The sequence below is a fragment of the Panicum virgatum genome, chromosome 3K, assembly GCF_016808335.1.
Source record: "Panicum virgatum strain AP13 chromosome 3K, P.virgatum_v5, whole genome shotgun sequence".
Taxonomy (NCBI): Eukaryota; Viridiplantae; Streptophyta; class Magnoliopsida; order Poales; family Poaceae; genus Panicum; species Panicum virgatum.
The window spans coordinates 64116532-64135683 of record NC_053138.1 but is presented as its reverse complement, the minus strand read 5'-3'; the positions used below and the strand labels follow the sequence as shown (position 1 = coordinate 64135683).

The 19152-nt window shown below is 57.3% G+C and overlaps 2 protein-coding genes across 2 annotated transcripts; one reads left to right on the top strand and one right to left on the bottom strand.

Annotated features, from left to right (window-relative positions):
* Positions 1 to 60: 60 nt before the first annotated feature.
* On the bottom strand, positions 61 to 15732 carry LOC120700275 (beta-glucuronosyltransferase GlcAT14A-like). The gene is made up of 4 exons (XM_039984505.1): positions 15066 to 15732; positions 2145 to 2220; positions 1940 to 2055; positions 61 to 889 (listed from the first exon to the last, which is right to left on the bottom strand). Exons 1-4 carry the CDS (start codon positions 15634 to 15636, stop codon positions 375 to 377), a joined length of 1278 nt encoding a protein of 425 aa, XP_039840439.1. The 5' UTR covers positions 15637 to 15732; the 3' UTR covers positions 61 to 374.
* A 185-nt stretch (positions 15733 to 15917) lies between these two features.
* LOC120700277 lies at positions 15918 to 18826 on the top strand. The gene is made up of 2 exons (XM_039984508.1): positions 15918 to 16294; positions 17750 to 18826. Exon 2 carries the CDS (start codon positions 17750 to 17752, stop codon positions 18353 to 18355), a length of 606 nt encoding a protein of 201 aa, XP_039840442.1. The 5' UTR covers positions 15918 to 16294; the 3' UTR covers positions 18356 to 18826.
* Positions 18827 to 19152: the final 326 nt, after the last annotated feature.

Below are 19152 nucleotides of genomic sequence, written 5' to 3'. Positions count from 1 at the left end.
AGGGTGAGTATTTCCCAACAGATCGACCCAGAATCCGACAAGTTTCATCAATAATTGCAATTCAAAAACCACACTAACTTTAGCAATATAATTGACGGCTAAAGTTACACTGAAATATATTGATAACCAGGTTTCCAGGTTCATACCTTGGATGATAAAGTACTACTACATGTGGAGATACAACAGGCTCTACAAACAGATGACTAATGTGGTACTACAACGGCAACATGGTACATGTTAAATGGCAGCTGCCTGACAAAACGGTGACGACCTACAAGTCAGAACAAACCATGTATGCATCGCCACCGGCAGCAGTCCATGCGTGTATATTTTCATATATAGCTCAGATTTGGGTGGGTCAGGGGCATCACGCCCTACTTGCACTGTCTTGGGTGGAACTTCTCCTCTGACAGCAGAGAGGTGACCAGCCGCTGCAGCCGCACTGCTCCACGGCCAGGCAGAAGGAGACTGGTGTCACCTATCACAGAGCAAGGGTCGCTCCCGTTCTCTCGTGTTCCTGCGCACCAGCCTCCAGGGGTTGGCATGTCTGCACCGCGGGACAGGATCTCATCGTCTATCTTGTCTAGCACAGGGTCGTCTGCATGGAACTTCCGAGCGAAAGGTGCATCGCTAGCAACCATCCTGTCTAAATCTTCGACCGTGAGGTAGTGTGGATGTTGCTTTGGAGGGTTGTCCCATGAGATATAATGCAGGTCATGGTTCACTGTTGTGTTCTTGAATTCCTCAGCATTGCAGACCACGGTGTGGAAGTAGCCTTCTGGCGAGGAGATGAAATTGGAGTAGTACATGAGCACCGTACGAGGTAGGTTGTCCCAGCCCCATATGCAGTATTCCACAAAGGGCCTAGACAGTGCCATCCAAGCAGAACCTGCAATGCAACTTCATCATCAGGTGCCTCTATATCTACATGATTAAGATTCAAAAGCAACACTTACGCCAGAGGCTCAAACTACACGAAAGCTCTTAAGAGATACTAGTATTGCTGGTTTTTGAAAATGAAGATTAAAGGCCAAATAATTTCCTCGACAATAGTTACAAAAGAAAGCTATTGCTTCTTGGTAGTGATGCATACTGCAACTTGATCTTCATTACAGAGGTAGGCTCTGCATTTTCGCATCTTTTAGTTATCTGTTTTAAGCTGTTTGAACCTAGAGTATTTACATCCGAGTTGTAGCCACTATATAAGAAGCTGGAATCAATTAATTTCATGCTGTTAAAAGCATGATGGATAAGGGACGTGAAACAGTAGACCACATTAAGGAAAAACTGTACTTTTATGGCAAGTTCATTGGCACAATTTTTTTAACTTAAATAACCGACACATAAAAGAAGGATAAGCTTTCAAATTAATTACAGCCAGTATATGCAGTAGGCATGCAAGAGATGCCTAGCTGGTTTGCTACTACAGGCAACAAATAAACAGAACCCCAAATGTTTGTTACAGCAGTCAGATCAGACAAAATAAATTACATATGAAAGGAAACTTTACCAAGAGGAGTTTCCACAATATATAATATATAAATCACGAAGCTAGAAAAACAGTGCGTTTATATGCAGTATTTTGCAAAAAAATATTAATTTAAGTTGGTGACAGACCCATATATCAATTCACACATCAAAATTTTGAACCAGTCACCACAACTAGAAATAGCCAGCACTGTTTCTATATCTGGCAGAGATCCATGAGTATAAAGTTTGAAGCACTTGACACGCATTCAATTTTTTTAAAAAAATGATTTAAGAAATTCCTGCAGCCTTTGGCAAGGGCAAATCTCGCCGAAAGCAACAATGGCAAGGTTAGGTTATGAGGTATACTAATGTGCATAAAGTGCATGGTGAATTCTACATGAATGATTTATGGGTTAACGCTTGAATGTGAATATTTTGATTACAGATTATGAGGTAGTTAGGAACATACCAGTGAAGAGCTTGAAGGCTGTCGGCACGCTCCGCCTCTGCGGTATCCAGAAGACATCAGCCTTCTTCTTCATGTAGAGGCCGGGGTCAATGATAACGGGCTTGGCCCTCTGAAACCTGGACATCATGACAAACAAGGTAGGCATTGGCCCCTGTCAGAATACATGCGAACAAAATCATGACGAAGGAAGCTAGGAAGCTCTTACTCCTTCCATCCGATGTCGCTGGTGTGGTCGATGAAGTTGAGATCACGCGGCAGCTTGGAGAAGACGTGTATCAGATCTGCAGCAGGAAGCTTGAGAGTTGCATTTACAAATCCAAGGCGGGAGACACTTGGGAGATGGCCCCTGAGCCCGCCCCTCGCGAGCCAGGGGGCGACGGCGGGAGCGCCCCCGGCGACCCCGCCACCGCCGCCGCCAGCCGCCTCCAACCCCAATCCACCTCCAACCCCGGCACCCCACCTGCGCCTGCGACGCCCCGCTTGAAGCTTGCGGCCAATGAACTCCATGCCGGTCGCCGGACTGGCATGCTCTGCCGGCCGGGACACCTTGTGCAGAATCAGCTCCTCGCCGATTTCCACACTGCCGCATCTCCAGGTTCCGTTCTTCCATCTTTCCTCTCCCCCCCTGCACATGTCTGGATCACCCCCCCCCCCCCCGTCACGATCACCACGCTTCAACCTAGCCTATGTCACTAACATGCTTACGTTCCTGCTAACAGCGTCCCCTGAAAGGATTAAAGCTTCCAGGGTTAAAGACTTCGTTTTAAGGTTCTCGGTTGCTAATCAGAATGTGGCAAATGCGATAGTTGTCCGCGGTCGTTTGCGTTTCGGAGACAATCTCTTTTCCTCCACTCTCTAGAAAAATCCGCCATGGCCGCCGCGTCTGAGCTGCGCGAGGTGGAAGAAGCTGCTTTTACTCCCGACCAACCGGCCCCTGCAAAGCGTCCTCCCACGCGCAATGTCCACGGTTGGCGCTGGGCTCAATGCGCAGGAGGGCATCCAGTTGACAAGACTGCCATATCCGCCGGTATCCGCTTGCTTCAAAGCGCGCCTGCCGCGGCCAGCCTGCCTCCGCTCCTCCCCCTCCCATCCCTCGACACGTCGACACCTGGTGTGACAACCCCCCAGAGCCAGCATGCGCCTTCACTGCGCCCAAACAACCTGCAATCCCCCTGCCCTATCTCCAAGCTGTTAAAACCCCGCCAGCGCCCCCGCATGCTACCACACCCAGAAACCCCACCCCTCTTTCCGGCGCCGAGTGCTTCCGGTGCCTGGCCCTCGACCACCACGTTCGCGACTGCCGCGACCCCGTTCGCTGCCGAAGGTGTCGAGGGCTCGGCCACCAACAACACCGCTGCACCATGGTCCTTGAACGCCGCCCAACCGTCCCCACGCCGGCGAGCCGCATGCCGGTCCACCCTATCCCCTACACCACCGCGCCACCGCCACCCCACCACCAACCGCCACGCCACCGCCGACACCCGCCCCCACTCCACTGTTTGCCTCCGCCGCTTACGCCCCAGCCAATATGATCCCCTCCTCGAGCTCCAGTCGGACAAACATGGGCCGCATCATGCACCGCTCGCGGTCGCTGGATGCCCTCCACCTGGGCACTCAGTTCCGCAACCGTGCCCCGCGGGGAGATCCCACGCCGCAGGCGCCCCCTGCGGGCCGCACGGTGTTTCCAAGCATGCGGGACGTTCGCTGCGTTGGCGGGGGCACCACCCCTCTGGACCGCCAAGCCTCTCCGCCGCCGACCGGGGAACGACGCTCCCCGCCTCGCGCCCCTCAGGGCGTCCCGCGCACAGCGCCCCCGCCCCGTTCGACCTCGCATCGGCCGGGGGTCTGAGCTGGGATGAGCCCCTCCCGACCGATGTTGTTCAGGGCGAGGCTGTGGACGCCAGCTCGAAGGAGGAGGTCGAGAGCGACGACATCCACGATGCCAACCAAGCTCCCGAGTTCCTCCAGGTTTGGGTGCCTCAGGGGACTGGACCGAGGCGTCCCGCTATGCCTTCGCGTTCGTCTCCCTGCGCACGCCGCGGCCAACCCCGCGCCCGTGATCTGGGACGCCCTCCGCCGCATCTTCCCGGCGTTTCAGGCGCCGCCCTAGGTGGACTTGCTGCCGTCCTCCCGCGGGACCATGCTACTGCGCTTCGCCACCCTTGCTGATCGGGAGACGGCCGTCACCTACGGCCGCGTCTTCCACCCTGACTACACCATTGAGCTGGAGCGGCCGGAGCACACGGCCAACCGCTTCACCGCCGGGACGGACTGGCTCGTCTTCGTCTCTGCTCGCGACCTCCCCCTCGAGCACTGGTTCCCCAACAACATCCGTGCTGCTTTCACGAGGATCGGGCTCGTCGTGGAGATCGACCCGGCATGCCTCGAGGGGGCGACTACACCTCCCTATGCGTCGTCCTCGAGACCACGTCACCGGCCATGATCCCCCTGGAGCTGCACATCTCCTCGCCATACGGAGACGGCAGCGTAGTCAAGCTCGACGCGCTCTTCGCATGGCAGCGCAACGGTGATGACTCCTACATCCCCTTCTTTGGGCCGCCACCGCCACCGCCACCTTCGGCCCTCCCCCCACCACCACCCTTTTTTGGCCCAGCACCTCCCCCACCGCCACCGCCAGCTCCTCCAGCCCCGCAGAACTACCCACATGCCAATCTCGGCCCATACAACCTGCATGGTGCCAACGCGAACCAAGCCCAACACCCCCCGTTCTACCTGAACATGAACCTGCCAGGCTTCCGCGACTTCTACTACGGCATCCCTGTCGCCCAGCTCCTCCCACCGCTGCCCCAGCTCCCGGTGGTCATCACCGTTGCACTGCCGGAGCTCCCTCCCGAGGACAACATACCACCTCTCCGCCGCCGCCGCCGCCGCCGCCGTCTCCCGCACTCCAACCAGGAAGGGCGCGCAGGACCCGCAGAACGGCGCCTCTGCCTGAGCCGCGTACGGGGAGCGAGCGCCTGGCGAGCGCTGCCGGTGGGCACTTCATCTCCATGGAGGCAAAGGCCATGCAGCTGAAAGCTCTGAAGAACGCTCTTGAGCCTTGCTCCCGCAAGCTCAAGGAGGAGGTGCAGAAGAAAGGCCTGCTCTCGGGCATCTCCAAGCCGTTGAGCGCTGCTGCACTCCGCAAGCTCGTCAGCACGGCGGGGATGGGATGCGCGGCGGAGAAGAGCATCGCCACGGTGGTCGCTGAGCCAGAATGAGTTCGTCCCTACGCGGAATCGATCACGGCTTTCGAGTTGCTTTGCCACATTCTGTTAGCAACCGGTCGGGTCCTGTCGTGATCATCAAAAGCATGATGCTTCTGCCCCCCTTAGTAGTCTGTCGCTTGTAGTCCGGCTTGCGTCCGTTGCTTGCCGCCTTATCCCCATCCTGCGTGATGGTTCGTCGTCCAGTGTCATTAGGTTCACCTGTCAGTTCCTCGATCGTGTGGCCGTAGCCGCGTGTAAACCTGGGTGTTTAACGATTGAAAATGACAAGTGAAGTTCGTATCTTTAACCTTCTCTGCTGGAATGTTCGGGGTCTTGGCGATCGTGATAAATGTAACTCGATCCGCGATCACGTTGCTAACTGCCACACCTCGATCGCCTGCTTTCAAGAGACAAAACTTGCCACCACTAGTTTTCTTAAAGCAAAAACCTTCCTCCCCACCTCCCTCTCGGAATTCTGATGCCTCGATGCATCGGGAAGCAGAGGAGTACTAACTGCCTGGGATCCAAACGCCTTTTGCCTCGTATCGAGTTCAACCCAACAGTACTCCCTCACTACTACCTTAGCCTCCACCATGTCTGACTTCACCTTCTCCATCACGAATGTTTACGGCCCTGCCGTCCATGCTGACACGCAGCACTTCCTTGACTCCCTTCAGGCCATCCTGGAACGCACTTTGGGCGCTTGGGTGGTCGCTGGGGATTTTAATCTGATCAGGGGGGAAGCTGACAAAAACAACAGCAATATAAACCATGCCTTATGCTCCCTGTTCAACAGCTCCATCGATGCTCTGGCGCTCACTGAACTCCCTCTCCTTGACCGCAGTTTCACCTGGTCGAACGGCCGGGACGACCCTACCATGGAGCGTCTGGATCGAATCTTTTTCAACTCGGAGATGAGCATCCTCTTCCCCAACTCCTCCATCACCTCACAAACTCGTGACAGTCTCTGACCACACGCCCCTCCTGGTCCACCTGTCCTCGAAAATTCCCAAAACCAGCACCTTCCGTTTTGAGAACGCTTGGCTCCTGCATGCTGATTTCCTGCCCTTGGTGCTCCCTGCCTGGCAAAGCGCCGCCACTCCTGTCGACGCGGCGGGGGCTCTGGCCGCTTCACTTAAAGCGGTGCGTCGCGAGGCAAAGGTATGGTCCAGGGTAAAACGATCCCCCCCCCCCCCACATCTCCATCACAATTGCCGCTTCTTAATTTATCTACTTGACATCACGGAGGAAGGGCGCTGTTTGTCCGCAGACGAACAGCTGCTCCGGCGCATCAGTCCAGAGCGCCTCACCCTCGCTCTGCGCGAACACGCGGCGTTCTGGAAGCAGCGAGGGAAGGTGCTGTTAGAAGCTCAATTCTAACTCTCATTGAGCTGAGAGGATGACAATAAACTTGGGGCAATTTTCTGGGTTTTTCTTCATTCACCAACTCAAAGCCATGCCATCCCAAGGGGGGCTGGGGATACATTTATACAAGGGGGCTGCAGGGCAGCCAAGCTAGATGCTAAGGACACTAGTCCAAGATGCTAACTGCTAGTCCTAACTGTTGTCCTAACTGATGTCCTAGATGCCAACTGAAAGGTAGTCAAAATGACGTCCTTGCTGTCCTCTAGGGGCAGCAAAGCACAACGTGCTGCAGCAAGAGCATCTCCTCTTGTGCAGCCCCACAAAGACCAAGTACACAGACTTATCCATCATTCTCCCCCTAAGTCTTGTGCGTCGTCTTGTGGGAAGATTGAACCATCCCGGTCCTGGAGCAGAGCTCAAGGAACTTGATCCTCCCAAGGGGCTTGGTGAGCAGGTCCGCAAGCTGATCCTTGGTGTTGATGTAGCTCGCCTTGATGCTTCCTTCCTCCAAGCAGCCTCGGATGAAGTGATACCTCACCCGGATGTGCTTGCTCGGTTTGTGGAAAACGGGGTTCTTCGCCAAGGCCAGAGTGGACTTGCTGTCCACCCTGAGCTCCACCGCTCCAGTGTCTCTGTCGAGGAGATCACCAAGCAGTCGAGCGAGCCAGAGCGCCTGAGTCGACGCGGTGGAGGCCGCTATGTACTTGGCCTCGCAGCTGGACAAGGCCACCACCTGCTGCTTGACCGACTGCCAGCTAACGAGGCACTCGCCGAGGGAGAAGAGGATCCCGCTCGTACTCTTGCTGGTGTCGATGTCGCCGGCGTGGTCGCTGTCGCTGTACCCAACGAAGTGTGCCGCCCCAGGGCACCTCGGGTAGTGGAGACCGTGGTCGAGAGTCCCCGCAACATAGCGGATGATCCTCTTCACGGCCTGCTGGTGCTCCGTCGTCGGTCGCTGCATGAACCGACTGACGTAGCCGACGGAGAACGCCAAGTCCGGCCGTGTGTGGGCGAGGTAGCGGAGGCTCCCCACAAGACGCCGGTACTGAGTAGCGTCCACCTCCTCCGCCGTACTGTCACGGCTAAGCTTCAGCCTCTCCTCCATCGGAGTGAGAGCTGGGTTGCAGTCGGTGAGCCCAGCGAGCTCGACGACGCGCTTGGCGTAGGCGGTCTGTCGAAGTGTGATCCCGGAGTCGTCCTGGTGCACCTCGATCCCCAGGTAGGAGAGAGGCCCCAGGTCGCTCATCTGGAAGGTGGCCTTCATCTCCTCCTTGAACGCCGCCACCTCCGCATCCTTGGTGCCGGTGATCACCAAGTCGTCGACGTAGACACCCACCAGCAGAGCATTGCCTCCTTTGCCCCGCCGGTAGATGGCCGCCTCGTGCGGGCCTTGCTCGAAGTCCATCCCCTTGAGCGTGGAGTCCAGCTTGGCGTTCCACGCCCTCGGGGCCTGCCGCAAGCCATAGAGGGCCTTGCGCAGACGTAGCACCTTACCCTCCTTGCCGGGGATCGCAAACCCCGGCGCCTAGTGCACGTAGACCTCCTCCTTCAAGTCGCCGTTGAGAAACGCCGACTTGACGTCCATGTGATGGACACGCCAGCCCTCCTGGGCAGCTAGCGCAAGGAGGAGTCGCACGGACTCCATCCGTGCCACGGGAGCGAAGGCATCGTCGAAGTCGACTCCCTCCTGCTGCACGAAACCTCGTGCCACCAGGCGAGCCTTGTGCTTGACGACGGTGCCGGCCTCATCCCTCTTCAGCTTGAACACCCACTTAAGGGTGATCGCGCAGTGACCGCGATGGAGGTCAGCAAGCTCCCAAGTGTGGTTCTTCTCAACCGCGTCCATCTACGACTGCATCGCGGCACGCCATGTCGCGTGTCCCTCGGCCTCTGCGAAAGACCGAGGCTCGCCGTCGTCGCACACGAGGTGCAACTGCGCCTCCAGGTCGTGAGGCACCAGTCCCGGCACCGGCTGATCACCGAGAAGGTCCTCCATCGTACGGTACCGCAACGGCTCGCCGTCATGGTACGCGTCGACGCGCTCCTCGTCGTGAGAGAGCGGAGTAGCGAACTCCACCGGACTGTCCTCAGCACGAGCAGGTGTCGAAGTAGACGTGCCCGGAGGAGTGGCTATCGGTACTGGAGTGCGCGGCGTCGCCGGCTGTGGTGGCGCAGCCGAGGAACTCGGCGCAGCCGGAGTCGTAGCTGAAGGGCGTGGTGCCGCCGGTGTGGCGGGCGCCGGAGTTGGTGGAGGCTCGGGGACCGGGGTAGGCACGCTCGGCGAAGAAGAGCTGCCTACTCCCCCAACTCCCTCAAAGTGGACGTACTCGACGGTGAAGTCGTCGTACGTCGGAGCCGAGCCGTCGTCCACCGCCTTGTCCCACGCCCATCCTTGCCCTTCGTCGAACACAACGTCGTGCGCCGTGCGCACACGCTGTGTCTCCGGGTCGAGAATGCGGTAGACCTTCGAACCCTCCGCGTAGCCGATGAACACTCCCGGAGTGCTCCTGTCGTCGAGCTTGCCGATGTGGCCAAGCTCCTTGGCGAACGCGAGGCAGCCGAAGACCCGCAGGTGGGAGACCGCCGGCTTACGCCCATGCCAAGCCTCATACGGCGTCATGCCGTCGAGTGCCTTGGTGGGCGAGCGGTTGAGGATGTAGACGGCCGTCACCACCGCCTCTCCCCAGAAGACAGCTGGCATCCCCCTCTGCTTAAGGAGGGCCCGGGCCATCCCCACAACCGTCTGGTTGCACCGCTCGACAACACCGTTCTGCTGCGGGCTGTACGGCGCGGAGTAGTGGCGCTGGATGCCCTCATCCGCGCAGTACGCCATGAACTCGGCCGTCGTGAACTCGCCGCCGTTGTCGGTGCGCAGCACGCGCAAATTGCGGCCGCTCTCCGCCTCTGCAGCAGCCTGAGTACGCCTGATGGCGTCCGCAGCCTCTCCCTTGCTGCCGAGGATCATCACCCACATGAAGCGGGAGAGGTCGTTGACGAGCAGCAGGAAGTAGCGCCGTCCTCCTGGTGTGACCGGTGTCACCGGGCCACACAAGTCCCCGTGTACGAGCTCGAGCCGCTCCCTGGCTCGGAAGCTCGCCTGCTGGGGGAAGGAGTGTCGCCTCTGCTTCGTCAGTACGCAGACGTCGCAGAGCTGCTCCACGTGGTCGAGGCTCGGGAGGCCTCGCACCATCTCCTTGGCGCTGAGCCGCTTCAGGGCCTCAAAGTGAAGGTGCCCAAAGCGCTCGTGCCACTGCCATGCCTCGTCGTCCCTGCGAGCTGCAAGACAAAGAGGCTGGGCCACCCCGACGTGGAGGATGTAGAGGCGGTTCTTCCCTCGAACCACCCTGGCGAGAAGCTGGCGACGGTGGTCCCAGATGCGGAGGACCCCGCTGTCGATCACCACGCGGGAGCCGCTCTCATCGAGCTGCCCAAGGCTGATGATGGAGTTCCGCAGCGCCGGGATGTAGTACTCCGGTGAGCATCCGGTGCTCTCCGGACTTGGCGGTGAAGATCACGGAGCCCACGCCCTTGATCTCCACGGCGGAGTCCCCGAACCTGACGGAGCCACCCGTCGACGTCCAGGTCGGAGAAGAACTCCCGCCGCCCGGTCATGTGGTGCATGGCGCCGGAGTCGAGGTACCAGCCATCGACCCTGTCGTCGTCGGAGCCGTTGCCGAGGAGGACTCGAGCACGCGGCTCGTCGAGGTGGAGTAGAGCGGTGGCAAGCGGTGCCGCCGGATGCGGCTCCATGTCCCCGTGGAGTATGAACAGAGCCGGCTCGTCATCCGGCTGGGCCGCCGCGACATGGGCTTGGCCCCCACGCCTCCGCTGCGGGCAGTCCCTGGCCCAGTGGCCGGGCCTGCCACAGTTGTGGCATGCGTCGTCTCGTGCCGCCTTGGGCCTATCGGCGGCGGCGCCCTGAGCATCTCCGCGGGCGCCACCCTCGGCGTGCCCTCGTGCCCCGGCTTGGGCACCTCCGCGTCCCTTTCGCGGCTTGCCGCGCTTGCGGCCACCAGTCGAGGAAGAGGGCTCCCCCCTCCTCCTGTCACCGCGCCGGGCCTCCCACTGCTCCTGAGTAAGGTGGAGCTTCCCACAGATGGAGATGCCTCCCGAGGGAGGCTGTGGCTCGTCGCTGTCGACGACCTTGAGGCGACCTATCGCCTCCTCGATCGTCATGGTGGAGAGGTCCAGCAGAGACTCGATCGAGCGAGCGGTCTGCCTGTACCTCTCGGGGACGCAGCGGAAGAGCTTCTCGACGGCTCTCTCCTCGTCGTAGGTGTCGTCGCCGATCTGCACCACCTTCTGCAGCAGAGTGTTGAGACGGAGGGCGAAGTCATCAACATCCTCACCTGGCTTGAAGGCCAGGTTCTCCCACTCCTTGCGAAGTGCCTGGAGAGTGGTCTTGCGGGCGCGGTCGCTGCCGATACGTGCCGCAGCGATGGAGTCCCAGGCCTCCTTGGCAGTTCGCTTCTTGGAAAGCGTGAACTGCATCTCCGGCGGGGCTGCTGCGATGAGAGCATCCAGCGCCCGTCGATCCTCATCGTAGTCGACGTCGCCGTACCGGACTGCCTCCCACATATGCCGCACCTGGAGCTTCACCTCCATGACCGCGGCCCACTCGACGTAGTTGGTCTTGGTGAGGGTGGGCCACCCACTGCCGGGACCGACGTCCCTGACCGACGCCTGGAGGCCGTGGTAGCCAGGGGCGGCGCCGCGCGCACCCCAGCTAGGAGCGCCGCCACCGCCCTGCGCGCCGCCGCCAGGGGCGCCGCCTCCGCCTTGCGCGCCGCCGCTAGGGGCGCCGCCTCCGCCGCCGGGTGCGCGGCCCCCTGGACCGTCGCCGGGCGCGCCGCCGTCCAGGCCGCCGCCGGGCGCGCGGGCCCCTGGACCGTCGCCGGGCGCGCCGCCGGGCGCGCCGCCGTCCAGGCCGCCGCCGGGCGCACGGGCCCCTGGACCGTCGCCGGGCGCGCCGCCGGGCGCACCGCCGTCCAGGCCGCCGCCGTCGGGGTGGGCTGCTGCCCACCGCGCGGTCCGCTCCCGCGCTCTCTCCCTCTCCAACTCCTCAAGGTCCTCGTCGGCGGTGGCGTCGCCGGCGATGGAGCCGCTGAGGCTGCCGCGCAAGGTCTCAACCTCGACCTCCGCCGCCTCTGCTTCCACCTCCGCTGCTGCATCGGCTTGTGCCGTCGCTCGCCTGCGCTCCTCTGCCGCGGCGAGCTCGGCATCTCGCTGACGCCGTGCGCTCGAGGCGACCGAGCGCTGAGACGATGCGTCGGACATGGCGCGCCTCCAAGGGGCTGCTGCGTGGAGAAGACGCAGTCTCAGACGAGCTGCTGCTCGTCTGCTCGGGTGAGGAAGGTGGAGCAGAGGGTGCAGCAGGTGCTGCTGCTGCTGCGCTAGCTGCTGGTGGTGGCTGAACTGCTGCTTGGGAGGGAGAAGAGCAGGAGATGCCTAACCTACAGGAAAGTACGGCTCTGGTACCAGATGTTAGAAGCTCAATTCTAACTCTCATTGAGCTGAGAGGATGACAATGAACTTGGGGCAATTTTCTGGGTTTTTCTTCATTCACCAACTCAAAGCCATGCCATCCCAAGGGGGGGCTGGGGATACATTTATACAAGGGGGCTGCAGGGCAGCCAAGCTAGATGCTAAGGACACTAGTCCAAGATGCTAACTACTGTCCTAACTGATGTCCTAACTGTTGTCCTAGATGCCAACTGAAAGGTAGTCAAGATGCTGTCCTTGCTGTCCTCTAGGGGCAGCAAAGCACAACGTGCTGCAACAAGAGCATCTCCTCTTGTGCAGCCCCACAAAGACCAAGTACACAGACTTATCCATCAGGTGCGCGCGATCAAGGGGGCAGACAGCAACACAAAGTTCCATCATGCCTGTGCTAGCCAACGACTACGCAAGAACCAAATCCGAATGATTGAGGTTGCAGGGCAGCCGGTTACCGCGCACAACGCCAAAACTGCAGCCCTCACGGAACACTTTGTGCAGACCATAGGGGCCGCCGGAGAAGCTAACTGGGATTTTGCAATGGAACCTCTCTATGCAGCACACAAGCGAGTGGAGGCCAGAGCGCTTGTCGAACCATTCTCCAGTGCTGAAGCTCTTGTTGCAGTGCGGGGCATGAATTCAAATAGTGCCCTAGGCCCTGATGGGTTTGGACCCAGCTTCTACAAAGCAGCCTGGCCGACTGTCCAGGATCGGGTGATAGCGTTCCTCGAGGCATTCCACAACCAAACCGTCAACCTTGAGAGGATCAACCGCTCCTACATCGTGCTCATCCCCAAGACACCGGCTGCGGTGACTGTGACTGCGTTCAGACCAATCTGCCTTCAGAATTGCGACATCAAAATTGCTTCCAAAATCCTCACATCTCGCCTGGAGCGGGAGCTACACGAGCTCATTGACTTGGACCAGACAGGCTTCCTCCGCGGGCGATCCATTTCTGAAACCTTCATCTACGCCATGGAGCTGACTCAGTGCTGTTACAAAAGGAAAGCGCGGACTCTGGTGCTGAAATTGGACTTTGCCAAAGCATTCGACACTGTGATCTGGAGCAGCTTGCAGAAGATCATGCTTGCACGCGGCTTTCCTGAGAAGTGGTGCGCCTAGATCCACTGCATGCTCAGCACGTCCAAGTCCGCGGTCCTCGTTAATGGCACACCAGGGCCGTGGTTCACCTGCAGGGAAGGGCTGCGCCAAGGTGACCCACTGTCGCCCTACCTCTTTCTGCTCGTTGCCGATGTTCTGCAGCGCATGATCCAGCATGAATGTGGGATACGGCACCCGTTAGCAGCAGATCACCCCTGCCCGATGCTACAATATGCCGACGACACACTAATCCTTGTGAAGGCGGAACTCAGCTCAGTTCAGAGACTTAAGAATATCCGACTCCTTTGCAGCAGCCACGGGGCTAAAGATCAACTTCCACAAGAGCACTGTGGTGCCGATGCACGTCGAGGCAGACATCCTGCAACAATGTCGTGCCGTTCTAGGCTGCAGGGAGGAACAGTTCCCCCAATCATACCTGGGGCTGCCATTGTCACATGAAAAACTGAGATTAAGCTCCTTTGTCCCGATGATCAGTAGAGCTGACAAATACCTTGCAGGATGGAAAGCAGCACTACTAAACACAATGGGGAGAGCAGTGCTTGCTGACTCGGTGCTGGGAAGCTTACTGATCTATGCTATGGGTGCTCTGGAATTGACAAAAGGCACCTTGAAAGCCCTGGAGGGGAAGCGCCGAACATTTGTCTGGACGGGTGCTGAGCAGGCAAGTGGTGCAAAGTGCTTAGTGGCTTGGGAACAAGTCTGTCTGCCAAAGGAAAGTGGGGGGCTTGGCCTGAAAAACCTATCTGTCCAGAATCAGTGCATGCTACTTAAGCTCATCCACCGCCTCCACCACCCTGAAGCATCTTCCTGGGCACGTTGGGCACGGCAGCGCATCAACCTCGCCACTCTGACAGGTGACGTCCATGGAGCGCACTGGGATTCACTCCGAGAGCTTCTCCCCTTGTACCGTGCCATCACAATAGTGGATATCAAAGATGGGACTTCGACGTCTTTCTGGGACGATTCCTGGTTGCCAGAGGGACAGCTATCGGAGCTCCTACCAGCCTTGCACAGCCACGCGACCTCGCTACATGCCACCGTCAGCGACATCTTGAGTACTGGGATTGATCACCACATACAACGCCGCCAAACGCGAGCCGCAGTGCAGGAGAAAGCCCAACTATCAGCGATGATCGCCCACACTCACCTGACGGATGGAGACATGAGAAACTGCATTTTCCAGGGAACAGAAGGCAAGTTTCAAACGTCCTTGCTGTACAAAGCGCTGATGGCGGCAACTGCCCCGCCGAGCGACTTTGCCAAGATGGTTTGGAACAACTGTGCACCGCCAAGAGTCAAGTTCTTCATATGGCTGCTAGTCCAAAATCGGATTCAGAGCCGCAGCAACCTGCTCAAGAAATCTATCATCACAGATGCTACCTGCGCCTTGTGTCACAACTGCGACGAGTCCGCTGACCACCTCATCTTCACTTGCCCCGTGGCGGCAAGCTTGTGGCAACACGTGGGCATCGAAAGGAACAGCAGCACCACTGTCAGCAACCTGGGCGCGCTGCAACGGCCAAATGCAATACCAGAAACGCATTTTTCAGTCTTCATCTTCCTGTGCTGTTGGAACATATGGAAGCACAGGAATCGGGTGGTTTTTTACGCAGCAGAACCGTCGCTGCAATCTTTACTACGCAATTGCCATGAAGAAGCACGGGTGTGGGCATGGAGAATGCCAAGAACTGACACAACAATAGTTGAGATCTGGTGTTCACGTCTATCTCCAATGTAATAAAGTCTGTTTATTTTTTGTACCCCCTGAAACCACTATCTGCTGCTATATCTGGCTAGTTGAGAGCCGAAATCAATGAAATATCAGGTGGGGAGCCTCCCCCCCGACCATCAAAAAAAAATCCAAGGCGGGGGTTTTCTTTTTGGGGGGATTGTTAGACATTCGGACGAGGGAATGTGGAAGGAAGGGCCCTTACCATCCTGCGTGACGAGCGGGTAATCGGAGGCGGAGAGGTTGATGAACCAGTCCCAGTCGGAGCCGCCGGCGCCTGCGTGGCCCCACAGGAAGGCGGCGGCGGCGTGGAGCGTGTTGGCGACCATGGTGGGCCCGCGGTAGGTGATGAGGTTGGCGCGGTCGACGACGCGGACGTTGGCCGCGGAGGCGAGGACCGGGTGGGCGGCGAGGCCGGCGGCGAGGTCCCTCCGGTCGGAGTCGGGGGCCTCGGCATCGAGGTGCAGGATGTAGCGGTTCCTGGGGTGGTAGAGCGCGAGGAGGACGCGGCGGAGAGCGGAGGCGTCCCCGGCGGAGCCGGAGATGAGGAAGGCGATGCGGGGGAGCTCGGCGCCGGCGGGGGACGGCGGGGTGGGGGCGAGCTTGTGCTCGACGAAGAGGGCGCCGGCGGCCGAGGAGGACGAGGAGGGGAGGGGGAGGGGGAAGGTGGTGAGTGCGACGAGGAGGAGGAGCGAGAGCGCGGAGCCGACGGCCAGGGGGAGCAGCCAGCGGCGGTCGACGGCGGCGTGGAGGGACTGGGGGATGAGGGGCTTCATCGCCGGCGGTGGATGTGGGTGTGGGCCCCAGCGGGCAGCGACTCAGGAGAAGAGCCCAGGCGGCAGCCACCGGGGGTACTTTGCTTTAGTAGTGGGGCAGCGGCGGGGGTGGTTGACCTGCAACGTATTTTGTTTTAATTTATTTTTTTGCCGGCAAGGCTAAAGCATCGCCAGCCCAGTTTCTCAAATGAAATCCCTATTTCTCTATTTGGGAGGTGGCCTGCAAATTTTGAGAGCTCAAATATAAGCCTAACTCCAGCGGGCCGGCCTGCAAATGCCTCACCCAGCCAGCTCCTCTCAAGATTGTCCGCCGCCAGCTTCGCCTGCCGCGTCGCCATCCAACTCTGCCGCCTGCTCCGTCCACGCCGCCGATTGCCAGCGGCCGCTGCGCATCGTGATCTTCCCGTGGCTGGCGTTCGGGCACCTGCTCCCGTAACTGGAGCTCGCCGAGCGCCTGGCGTCGCGCGGCCACTGCGTGCCCTTAGTCTCCACGCCAGGCAACGTAGCCCGCCTCCCACCGCGGCGCCGCGCGTCGACCTCATGGCGCTGCCGCTCCCGCGCGTAGAGGGGCTCCCCGACGGCGCCGAGTCCACCAACAGCATCCCCCACGACAAGTTCGCGCTCCTCTTCGAGGCCTTCGACGGCGTGCAGCAAGAAGGTGAATCCTCTTTCTCCATGGCTGCTTATACTTGTGGTTGCTTATACTTGTGCTTTATCTATGGTGCTCTGAAGTTGAAAACTTGTAGGAAGAAGTCCATATTACACCCCTTATCTCTTATGGAAGTTCAACTTTCAACCCCAATATCTGAAACAGCCTACTTTTCACCCTCCAAGTCCCAAAACCGTGCAGCAGTACCCCTTGCCCCTCCCGACCCTGGTTTTCTGCCATGCTGGCCTTCCAGCTCAGCAAGACGGCGTCCACGGCAGCGCTCCCCTCGACTTCAAAGGCACAGCACCCGTTCAGTCTCTGTGTCGCCTTCTTCCTCCCCAATCTCATGCGGCTTGAACCCTAGGCGTGGTGTGCAGAGGGAGATGGCGAGCTCTAGCAGCGTGAGGTCTTCCCATTCAAGTGCGCCATCATCCCGCAGTGCCGGAGAAGACAATCTCTCTAGCAGCGTGAGGTCTTCCCATTCAAGTTGCTGGATTAAAGACCTCAAGACGTCATCCACAACTACTGTTATCACCTAAGGGGCCTCAATCCTTCAACAAGACCCAGTGATATTATCTAGGAACTCATATTCTATTTTCTATGGGACGGGAGAGGAAGAGAGATTGTCTTCTCCGGCGCTGCGGGATGATGGCGCACTTGAATGGGAAGACCTCACGCTGCTAGAGCTCGCCATCTCCCTCTGCACACCACGCCTAGGGTTCCAGCCGCATGAGATTGGGGAGGAAGAAGGCGACACAGAGACTGAACGGGTGCTGTGCCTTTGAAGTCGAGGGGAGCGCTGCCGTGGACGCCATCTTGCTGAGCTGGAAGGCCAGCGTGGCAGAAACCAGGGTCGAGAGGGGCAAGGGGTACTGCTGCACGGTTTTGGGACTTGGAGGGTGAAAATTAGGCTGTTTCAGAGATTGGGGTTGAAAGTTGGACTTCCATAAGAGATAAGGGGTGTAATATGGACTTCTTCCAAACTTGTAAGATCATGACAAATTCTTGAAATCGTAATTTTAGTGGCTTAGTTATTCCATAAATGTGTAACCGGCATGTACTACTCTCGCTAAAATCATTTTTTGTATAAGTGAAAGTGAAATTCATTCCTTTCTGAAAGCATACATACCCTGTTCAGAGTTAACTGTGAGGGTGCTTCCATTGCATATTTCCTTCTTGGCATAAGCTCAAGCTCTTGTTCCTTTTTCTAGTAATGAAATGTGAGCAGCTGATGCACTTCTAAATTTAACCGGAGTTTGTTATTTTCTTGCATTGTTGTGTTTGGAGAATTGCAAACATTGTGCAATAAATATGTGCGCAGAGACGAATTATTAAGACTACTATTTCATTAGAGCAAAATTAGCAAGATATTCTGTTTGGGACGGAAGCAAGAAGTGTTTGTTATGTGGAAATCAAAATTTCTGGTATATATATCCTTATATGTTTTTTTTGTTGCTATGGCAGATGTCAAGGTTTGGTAGTCGAGCTCTTCGGCGGTGGGATGACGAGGATGAATATGATGTTGACGATCTATTGATCATTGCCGGTCTTCTTGAGGGCTCGAAGAGAAACAAGCGGAAGAAAAAGTTCCGTGGATCATTGCCGAGTCGCCACAATGTGCCAAGGGACATTCTGGGAGGTCACCAGCGCATCTACCTGGACTACTTCGCTGACCAGTGTGTATACAATGAGAAACATTTCAGAAGGAGGTTTCAGATGTCCAAGTCTCTCTTTCTACGGATAGTCGCTGCAATTGAGGCGCATGACGACTACTTCCGTCAGAAGCCTGATGCCGTTGGAAGTCTTGGTGCCTCTGCATTACAGAAGGTCATTGCTGCCTTTCGGATGCTGGCCTACGGTATTCCAGCTGACTTCCTGGATGACTATGTGAGGTTGGGAGAGAGCACCATCATCGAGTGTTTGAAACGTTTTGTGAAAGCTGTTGTCGAAGTCTTTGGTGAAGAATACTCGAGGGCCCCCAATGCCCAGGACATATCCAGGTTGCTGGCAATTAATAATGCAAGAGGGTTCCCAGGAATGCTTGGTTCAATTGATTGCATGCACTGGTAATGGGAAATGTGCCCAACGGCTTGGAGAGAGAGATGAGGAAGAGGATTTCAACTACCACCAAGAGCCCCACGGTATCCCGGTGTTGAGACCTGCGGACTACGAACGTCGTGATCCTCTTGTGCTGGAGGAGTTCCTGAAGATACACGACGAGATTGAGGATAGGTCGACACATGAGAGACTTCGTGATGACCTTGTAGAGCATTTATGGGCTATTCATAGTTCTAGCTAGTTTTATTATTCATACTTCAATAAAATCAAGAAAAAATTTCATGGATCGTTGCCGGTCCTCTTGATCATGCTTATTCAGTTATCAACTAGTCAGATTTGTATGTCGAAACATGATGGCCATCAGTTCAGTTTCATACTTGGTCTGTGTCCTGGGTTATGTTGTTTATCTGCCTGTAAAATAGATGGTTGAGACTCTTCTCTTAATCTCAATATCTGACCAATATGTTCATATATCAGGTCTAATTTCCCTCCCAGTGTGTATCATTGCTACTTCTGCAACTCTGTTTCATTGCTACTTCAGCTACTTCTGAAAGTGTACAGGAGCTGAAAGTGTATATCTCTATTTCTGTTTCTGAAAGTGTACAGGAGCTGATAGTGTACCTGCAAGAAGCAGGTTGTGATATACTTTTGGTCTTCTTAACTGAATGCAGAGAAAGTATTCTAGACACCTTCTGGATCGGTTGTTGAGCTGCTCACCAGCTTGAGAGTTTCAGAAACAGAGTTGTAAACCATGTACTCCCTTAAATTCTGAAAGTATACTCCTACATTACAAGAGCAGATGTAAACCA